The sequence below is a fragment of the Lepisosteus oculatus genome, chromosome 4, assembly GCF_040954835.1.
Source record: "Lepisosteus oculatus isolate fLepOcu1 chromosome 4, fLepOcu1.hap2, whole genome shotgun sequence".
Taxonomy (NCBI): Eukaryota; Metazoa; Chordata; class Actinopteri; order Semionotiformes; family Lepisosteidae; genus Lepisosteus; species Lepisosteus oculatus.
Genome location: NC_090699.1, coordinates 6859971 through 6870457, shown reverse-complemented (window position 1 = coordinate 6870457; position 10487 = coordinate 6859971). Strand labels below are relative to the sequence as shown.

The following is a 10487-nucleotide window of genomic DNA, read 5'->3' as shown; positions in this document are numbered from 1 at the left end:
CATCAAGTAACAAACTTCAGATATAGTTCAAGTAGGAAGCTGTGACAACATGCATAGGCTGCAAAGGAACAAGAAAAGGTTTATTAAATGGTGGAAAAAAAATCCACTTAAATGTCACAATCAATAAGAAGCTATAAAGTTTTAGTTCTCAGAATGGCAGTAGTTAGAGTGTCTATTCAGATAGAATGACAAACGCATCAACCCCAGAAGCAGCACAGCCAGGATAGCCAACAGCCAGCTAAGTCACAACTAATATGAAAACTAACTAGTATTATAACAAAAGAATTTTGTCTTGGGACAACTCTCCCTCTTGGAATATTTGAATTGGAACAAAGATGAAAAACAAAAAAAAAACAGTCCGTAAAAGTGGATATTGTTTGCAATGAAGAGACGTTGAAAACTATGCATGTTCACATCCGATTTTATTTTTAGCATTTTACCCAAGCCCAATGGCAAGACAAATCTGCAACATTGCTCAATCATTCTTATGACCCCTCCTTCACAACTACTGACCCTTTGGTGTAGGTGAGGCCCTTGTAGACACCGCTGGTGTCAAACCGAAGCACACTCCCATTCCTGCAGGTGACTTTAACAGTGCCCTTGTATGGAAGATCAACATTCGCATGACCGAGTGTGATGGCAACCTCCATGGTCTTCCCTGCAGGGACTTGGATCTTGAATGACAGCTTCTCCGTTGTCTCCGTTTTGTTCTCCAGCTTATAGGTGTCTTCAGTTCCCACTGTCCAGCTGAACCCAGTGGAAACCTCAGCTAGCTCCGGGATTCCTGCCTTCACTTGCATGTTGAAAGTGAACTGCATGTTGTTAGTGACAGACCACGAGGAGGTCTTGGTTATGGTTTTGGAGGTTTCCAGGGTGTATTCCTGGGCAACAGAGGAGCTGTTGGTGTACTTCATGGACTTGATCTCCTCCATTTTCACCTGGGGGATGACTTGGTTCAAAGTGGGGTACTCCATGTTGGTCATGACCGTGGACTCGATGGAATTGATGAAGATGAAGCCCATGCTGTCAATGTCTGAGCCTGCCCGTCCCATAACCCCCAGGCAGATTCCAGAAGCCACATCCATGGGGTACTCCGTCTTCAGCCCCCAGTCAGTCATTTTCACAAAGAACTGCCGGTTACGGCTGGTCTTGAACTTGATGGCTCCCAGGCGGGTCCCGGCTCCGTTCCCCCACAGAGAGAGGGAGGTGAAGAACTCGCCGGGTTCGAACTTGAACTCCTGGTAACCTGTACCTGGTTTCCCAAACTCCCGGACCTCCCCATTGGTCAGCCAGATCCTCACAGCCTTCACCTGCCAGCCCCCTACCCACACACCAATCTTCTCCAGTGTGGCACCGTCATTCTGGCCATCAAAGGAAAAGGCATTGCCTCCATGCCCACCAATTATATGCACAGTTGTTGGGTAAGCCATGTAGACCTGGAAAGGAGAAGGGACATCGTTACTGCATGAGGATATCAAGAGCATAGCCAAGGCCTGGGATAAGCAAGGAAACTGTCCAGCATTTAGACCTAGGCATCTTTTGGAAAAATACTCCAGGTTGTTAAGAACACTGAGCAGCACTAGGCCATCTCTACATACCACATTTGCTAAAAGGGGCTCCTACAGAAGCAGAGCCTTGGATTCTCCAATAAATGAGAAGACACCACTTAACCCCAGCCAGCACTGCATGTGACCAATTGCGGTCCTCCCTTGCAATTTCAAGCCTCCCATGTTGCTGCATGAGATTTCCAGACAGAGTTAGCGGGGCTCGGCTACCCATTTCCAACCATATTCAGTCCCAGCATTTACAGCACTTGTGATTGAACCATATAACGCTGGTGTACACATGTTCATATCAGAGCTTGATAGATAAGACTATTGATCCTGAAGGGAAATGGATATCCTATCCCTCAACTTGATAGCCAAGAGAAGCTCCTGTGTCTTCAGCAATACTTACAGAAAGTTTTCTGGCTGCTCAGTGGAGGGATGGTCCTGGTGGTGGTTTTGCCTGAAATTAAAAGGCAGAGGTTGGGAACAAAGCAATTCAAAAAGGACAGGAGTGAGGTGTAGCAGTTTCAACCCTTTTGGGGAACATGTGAAGAAGCAAAAGGTCTCAGTTCAATCCAGGTCCCAATTACCTGGGTTTCATTAGTACATAACCAGGAATTAAGCATTGAGGGAGCTTCCAGTAGTGATCCATTGCCTTATACACAACACCAATACAAGGGCTGTCTTGGACCCTAGTAAGAAGCCCAATGGAACATACTTCTAAACAAACAGTGGCCACAAGTGACGATTGCCAAAACGTTACAGGCACAATCGCGGGTGAACTCCAATTACTCCACCGTTGCATTTCAGTTAAAAATTGAACCATTGCGAGTCACTCCGATTTGTCATGAGACACCTACACTAAAAAAAAAGAAAAGCGAGCTCAAATGTTGTATTTTAACGGGAAGCCCCGTTAATTCTGAATACTCCTGGAGCCCCTGTGTCTGAACCCAAAGCTTTTTCTTATACCAGAAGCGCCGTTCACGACGACCGTTTAAAAGTGCGTCAATATTTCAGTCACAGCAATCGTACAGGACCTACAGTACCACCACGGTCCTCAAACGTATTTGTCCGCTGAAGACAGCGGCGCAACAGAAAGAGGTTCTCTATACGCGTATTGCTTTAGCTGAAACAAGCAACATGCTTGGGGCACAACATGCACATAAACCAAAAGTGTTTGTATTCGTGTTAAAATAGCGGAGTCAGTCCAGCAATATTTTCCTGACAATACAGTTAAAAAATAATAATAAAATAACCACCTCACCTATAACTCAAAGGAACCCCCCCGTATAATTCTAGCCTTGTGAAGCTGCCTTATAAAGGGATTAAGGACACTCCAGTTTTTAACCACACTTAGACACACCTGGTTTCGATTGTTCGTAACTCACAAGGTATTTGTTTGCTGGCGAGATGGTATTTACCTGAGCTAATCTATCAGTTGCAAACCTTAAGTGAACGTTTTGGAGACACGATCAAAGTCACACCGCATTCATTTTGTAGGGCATTAAATCGCGGCAATAAGTGGTTTTCTTTTTAAAAAAAAAATTAAATTCGACAATTAAGTTGGCTCCACCGTCATTTACCTTCAGATTCACAACACTGCTACGAGGAAAGAAGAAGCTTAGATTGCACTGAATTGCTCTTCGGAAAAACACAGAAAAGCTTCGGAATCAAAGTGAGATTTAATTGTGAAGTAGTATTAAATATCAGTAGTATAATTCACCCAATATAACAGGAACACAGCATCTCAGTCCATGTAGGTCCTATACGTAGGATTCTACTAAGCTGCCAAAACCAATGATTGAATGCAGTGTTTATGTGCAAAAAATACATTATTATTACTTACAAGGTTTAATTAAATATACAATTAAATATGAACATTTAAAGCCCTGTTTATTCAGCATGATATTTACTGGAGCAATTGAGCAACCATGTTGCTCATCCATAAGTTGTCCAACCCAATAACATCATATGAAGCCCTCATATTAAAGACATATATCATTTTCAGAGTTATGTATAAAAACAGTTTAAATGTTTATTTCTGACTACAATAATTCAAGTTTCCAAAAATTCTCAAATTACATCAAGTAATAATGAACTTTTGATCTAGTTCAAGTAGGTAGCTGCGTCAACATGCATAGGCTTTAAAGGAACATGAAAAGGTTTATTCCATGCTGAAAAAAGAAAAGATACACATTGTTTCGGCTACAGAGCCTTCTTTAGGTGTCGTCTTTTTCTGGTACGTAAAGACACCTGAAGATGGCGCCACAGCCAAATCATTGTGACTCCTTTCTTTTTTTTCAGAATGGAATAAACCTTTGCCAACATTTGACATACCTACTAGAAGAGGGATGTATTGTCTTTATTACAGTTTCAATAAGGCAGGCATTAGTATGTTCTAGTATGTGACAACAAATATTCCCTACATGAGCGAAAAACAATGTGAATTCATGCTGTTGCTGTGTTGGTTTTCCATTATCATTGCACTTCTGATTAGATTAATTTGATTTGATGTGTTCAGAAATTAGAATAGCAAAACTGCCATGTTACTGGTTAATTATTGTTTTAGTTCTCTGTTAATAATTTTTTTGGTTCATATTTAAAGAGATGTTTGTCTATAAATCAATCAATCAATCATATTGGTTCTGTCCGTGTATTTTGGCAGACTTTTGTTCTTTCGTTATGTATTGCTTAATTTTTCACTTCAAGAGACAACTTCAAAACAACTGTGTACATTATTACCTCTAGAAGTTACATGGAAATATAATCTTGTTTCTCCAACTGCAGTTGTTTCAGAGATACTGTACATGGGAGAATGTGGCAGGAAGAAAAATAGCAAGGCAATTCATTTTACATCATATCGTCTACTTTTCTATTTTTGCTTCATAATTGACTAAATGGTGGTGCAGTGATTAGGAGTGCTGGGGCTCTGCATGCAGTTCTGGACCTGGAGTGCCCTCTGTGTGGAGTTTGCATGTTCTCTCCTTGAATGTGTGATTGTCCTCCAGGTGGCCCTCTTTCCCCAGTCTTAAACCATCCTGGTAGGCTTATTGGCACTGGTGTGAGTGTGTGCATGTCTGTGTTTGTGTCTGTGTGGACCCGGCAATGGACTGGGGTCCCACCCAGGGTATGCCCTGCCTTGTGCCTGTTGATTTCTGGGATAGACTCCAGCTACTCCATGACCCTGAATTCCAAGAAGGGGTTAGAAAACTCATGGGTGGATGAGTAAATGGTTCATTTAATTATTTTTTATCTTAAATTATTCGGCAACACCGTGCTGTTTGGTCCTTTGTTGTAAATCTGCTAAAGGGGAAATTTACAAAATTGAAATTAATAAGTTGCTCGTCAGGAGCTGTGTTAGCTTAGATGGTAGGGGTGCCGAGCTCCAGACTTAAAGGCCCCGGGTTTGATCCCAGGTAGGCACAAGCGATGTAGCTTGCTCTAATTCCTTTCAGATGGCTCCCAGGTCCACTCAGCCTGATTTTCAAGTGAGCACTGGGGGTTAATCCTCCCAGGGGCAATAGGCCTTACCCCTCCATTCCCCCAAGGGCTTTTATGGCCTGAAAAGGGGACCTAACCTACCTACCATGTTGCTCTACAAGCCCCAAACAATAGAAATATAGGGTCCATACAAACTTTATGGCATTAATTGAATTTAATTGTTCAAATGACTTTTAAATCATGGATGAATGACTAAATGGCTCATTTCATAAATTTCTTATCTGAAATTATTCGGTAATGCTGTGCTGTTTGGTCTTTTGCTGTAAATCTGCAAAAGGGGAAATTTACAAAATAGAAATGAACATGTTGCTCTACAAGCCCCAAACAATATAAACCTAGGATCCATACAAACATTACAGAATTAATTGAAATTAATTGTTCAAATTACTTAGAATTGTTGTCATACCTTTGCTAATGAAATCAAACTAGGCTACATGTGAATCCAACTTCCCTGTAATGTTTATTTAGATGCTTTTATGTAGATGTTTTGTTACTCTGATTTAATGAAAAATAGATCTTACTCTATCTAAATAGATAGAGTGTTATTACCACTCCCGAAGATTTCAGGTTTTGAAGTGCTGGAACCCTGATCTAGCTAAAAGGAAGTCCATACTAAAGGGTGAAAAACTGCATTGTATAATTTGCTTAATGCCAAATCATAGTGACTGGAGTGCCAAACTCTCGGTCCTTCCCATTGGTCAGCCAGATCCTCACAGCATTTACCTTCAAGCCCCCTACCCACACGCCGATCTTCTCCAGCGTGGCTCCATCATTCTGGCCATCAAAGGAAGCATTGCCTCCATACCTGAAAATTATATGCACAGTTGTTGGGTAAGCCATGTAGACCTGGAAAGGAAAAGGGACATTGGTACTGCATGAGGATATTGAGAGCATATTGAGAAAACAACGTTTCGGCCATGGAGCCTTCTTCAGGTGTTCAGGTGTTCTTCAGACACCTGAAGAAGGCTCCACAGCCGAAACTTTGTTTTCTTTCTTCTCTTTTCAGCATGGAATAAACCTATTACTTGTTCCTATGTAGAGCTCATTCAGCTTACTACTCTGAACTTACAGAAAGCAATAAAAATATCCCTCGCTACCTATTTAAGTCAAAAGCTAATCTTACAAATAAGACCGATTCTATAGTACCATCTAACTTTAGTAGTGATAAACACCATCAGACTTCAAACACAATCAAATAAGCCGCAAAGAAGTCTTGTACAGACACAATATGCGCACCCCTTTAGTGTTCTTCAATTAGTTAGTGAACAAGAACTCAAATAATTAATTATTAAGACAAAGTCAACCACCTGTTAACTGGATCCCATCCCCACTCAGCTAGTCAAAGATTCCCTCGAAGTGCTGGCAGAGCTTATAATTGGTACAGTATGATGAACACGTCCCTTGCATGAGGCATCGTACCTGATCAATTTAAGGTAGCGGTTCTTAGACCACTCCTTAAGAAGCCAAATTTGGATCCACAAGTTCTTAACAACTACAGGCCCATCTCAAATGTCCCATTTCTATCTAAAATTCTTGAGAGAATAGTTGTGGCCCAACTTCAATCATATTTGAATTCAAATAATATACTTGAGAAATTCCAGTCTGGAAAGCCAGGTATTTGTATGCGGATGTCGAGACGGCATACCGCTGAATGCCCAGCTCATAGGCATGGATGTCGGGAGTAGCATCCCGCGATTAGAATAGAAGAACTGGAAAAAACACTGTGGAAAGACAAAAGGCGTCGCTCGCGAGGTCAGGAGAGGGCTCAGCATTCTGTCACGGACGTCGGAAGGGACGAACCGTGGAATGGCAGGAGAGAGAAAAAAGACCCTATGCGTGGCGGCGGGACGGGGGTTAGCCCGGACGCAGCAGTTCAGGAGTCGTATAGAAACCTATGCCCTCAGGCCACGGATGTGGGGTGACCTGGTGCTAGGCGGGTCTCAGGACATCTGAACCTCAATGCTGAGCGAGGAGGAAAGCATGACCCGAAAATATATAGCCCCAGACAGAGACAGAGACCAGCATCCTCTAACTGTAGAGGGCGTGACAATAGCCTGCTGCAACTATGGCTGCTGGTGCCTCTGAACATGCCTTTGTGTGTCTCTGTGTTGGCCCACCAGGTAGATACATCTGTTCAGACCAAACTATCCTATTCTCCTCCTCACATGTCCAGATGGTTCCCAGGCTGGGCACCATCTGAGTTGGATGATGTATCACTGCCATGAATTCAAGAGGGGTATCGTGGCTATAGTTATTGTTTAGGAGGGTTTTGCTGGTCTACAGAGATCTGCATGGAGTACTGACATACAGAAGACATGATGGATGGATTAATACCCTCATTAATTTTTTCTTCTTACTTAGGAGTTTTTGGTTCCTCTCCTCCTGTTACGCACGGTGTCTGTTGTCCGTGTCGGGTCTTGTTGTAGACCCTATGCAATGCAGTAAGAGCTGGAGTAAACAGGAGGCGTGGTATCGGAGAACACACAGGGGTTTAATGGTGCACAAAATAACACTGACCATCCGTGAGACAGTGAGCGAGGGAGACGAGGAATGGCATCCAAATCCGAGCAGGTCCAAAGGCAGGTCAGGGCACAGTCCAAGAGTCCATAAACAATTAATCCATCCTGGGATGCAACAAGGTTAAAATCCCAGGGAAGGGGGAAAACACGAACACTCGGAAAACATGGAGGTCACAGGATGATGGGGCAAGTTCTGTCACGTCCCGCACTCGCCCTCGCAAACCCCGCTACATTCCCAAACCCACTGTTTCACGCTCTCACTCCTACCTGAACCCATAACATTCCCACAGGCACCTGATTCCACAGATTTGCACTCCTGAGCCAATTATCCAACCACATTCCTCTCCCTTCAGTATTTAAAGCTCCCTCACACACCCAACCCTGCTCACTATTGAAAAGCCTCTTAGAGTTTTCTAGTGCGCGTTATTTCCTTGTTGGCTTTCTTGGTTTTTGGACTTGACTTTTCCCTTTTTGATCTCGCCCTTTGGATTACGATTTTGGATTGTTTGCCTCTGCATTCTGCAGAGTTCTCGGCCAAGCACAGAATTCTCTGAGAACTACCTACCTGATCCACGACAAGTTCCTCCAGACCCCGGGCTCAGGAAGCGGGAGTTGTCGGGGATGAGGCCTATGCCCTCAGGAGACGGACGTAGGGTATCCTGGTGCTAGGTGGGCCTCGTGACATCCTTACCCTAATGATGAGCCCCAAGGACTGGAGGAGCTAGACTTTAAATAACAGTACACATAACAGGGTACACCTGGGGAATAAAGCAACAATCACAGGACTAAAGACGGGAGTAGCAGAGGGCCCTCTAGGGGATGAATGTCGGGCATGACACCTCCGTTGTCTTCTGGTTTTTTAATAATAATAATTGCTTACACTTATACAGTGCTTTTCTGGACACTCCACTCAAAGCACTTTACAGGTAATGGGGACTCCCCTCCACCACCACCAATGTGCAGCATCCACCTGGATGATGTAATGGCAGCCATAGTGCACCAGAACACTCACCACACATGAGCTCTCAGTGGGGAGGAGAGCAGAGTAATGTAGCCAATTCATAGAGGGGGATTATTAGAAGGCCATGATCGGTAAAGGCCGATGGGAAATTTGGCCAGAACACCGGGGTTACACCCTTACTCTTTTCGAGAAACGTCCTGGGATTTTTAATAACCACAGAGAGTCAGGACCTCAGTTTTACATCTCATCTGAAGGACATTGCCTGTTTACAGTATAGTGTCCCCATCACTATACTGGGGCATTAGGACCAATATGGACCACAGGGTAAGCACCCCCTGCTGGCCCCACTAACACCTCTTCCAGCAGCAACCTTAGTTTTTCCCAGGAGGTCTCCCATCCAGGTACTGACCAGGCTCACACCCACTTAGCTTCAGTGGGCTCCCAGTTGTGAGTAGCAGGGTGATATGGCTGCTAGTTTTTCTGTTCTGTATTCACAATATGTATGGTCACTTGCCTTGTTAAGCACCACGGGGCAACTTAGTTGTGAAAGGTGCTATATTAAAATAAATTGAATTGAATTGACAGAAAATATATGATTGATTGATTTATAAACAAACATCTTTCTAAATATGCAGCAAACAAAATTATTAACGAAGAACTACCAGAAAAAATAATTAGTAATATGGCAATTTTTCAATTCTTATTTCTGAACACATCAAATCAGAGTTATCAAAATCAAAAGTGCAATGATAATGGAAAACCAACACAGCAACAGCATGAATTCACATTGTTATTCATTTCTCTAGGGAATATTTTTAGTCACAGACTAAAACATGCTGATGCATGCCTTATTGAAACTATAATCCAGACAATATTCTGCTTTCCTGTTCTAGTAGGTATGTCAAGTGTTGGCAAAGGTTTATTCCATGCTGAAAAAAAAGAAAGGAGTCACAATGATTTGGCTGTGGAGCCATCTTCAGGTGTCTTCACGTACCAGAAAAAGACGACACCTAAAGAAGACTCTATAGCCGAAACAATGTGTATCTTTTCTTTTTTCACAATGGAATAAACCATTTCATGTTCCTTTGCAGCCTATGCATGTTGGAGCAGCTACCTACTTGAACAGTATCAAACGTTTATTGATGATTACTTGATGTAATTTGAGAATTTTTGGAAACTTTAATTATTATGGTCAGGAATAAACATTTAAACCGTTTCTTTGCATAACTCTAAAATCGACATATGTCTCTAATATGAATCAAGTCATGATTCTTGCTCTGTGTGACTTAAGTTGTTTTTGGGTTTTTATGATGTTATTGGGTTGGACAACTTATGGATGAGCAACATGGTTGCTCAATTGCTCCAGTAAACATTGTGCTGTATAAGGAGGGCTTTAAATGTTCACGGTTAACTTATCTGGTTAGTAATAATAATGTATTTTTTGCACATAAACACTGCATTTAATTATTGGTTTTTGAAGCCTAGTACAATCCTATGTATGGGACCTAAATGGACTGAGATGCTGTATTCCTGTTATTTTGGTGAATACTACTGCTAATATTTAATACTTGGATAATACAACTTCACATTTAAATCTCACTTTGATTTCTAAACTTTTCTGTGTTTTTTCCAAATACAATTTAGTGCAATCTTAGAATTCTTTGTTTCGTCGTACCAGTGTTGCGAATCTGAAGGTTAAAGACGGTGGAGCCCACTTAATTGTCTTACTAATTAAAAAAAAAAGAAAACGGCTTCTTGCCGCGATTTCATGCCCTATAAAATGAATGCGGTGTGACTTTGATCGTGTATCTAAAATGTTCACTTAAGGTTTGCAACTGATAGATTAGCGCAGCTAAATACCATATCCCCAGCAAAATAAAATACCTTGTGAATTACGAGCAATCGACAGCAGGTGTGTCTAAATGTGTTTAAATGCTGGGCTGTCCTTAATCTCTTTAT

The 10487-nt window shown here is 42.3% G+C and overlaps 1 protein-coding gene across 1 annotated transcript; it reads right to left on the bottom strand.

Moving 5' to 3' along the window:
- Positions 1-405: 405 nt before the first annotated feature.
- On the bottom strand, positions 406-2854 carry LOC102685516 (aerolysin-like protein). The gene is made up of 3 exons (XM_069188206.1): positions 2812-2854; positions 1957-2007; positions 406-1436 (listed from the first exon to the last, which is right to left on the bottom strand). Exon 3 carries the CDS (start codon positions 1428-1430, stop codon positions 486-488), a length of 945 nt encoding a protein of 314 aa, XP_069044307.1. The 5' UTR covers positions 1431-1436; positions 1957-2007; positions 2812-2854; the 3' UTR covers positions 406-485.
- Between the last annotated feature and the right edge of the window lie 7633 nt (positions 2855-10487).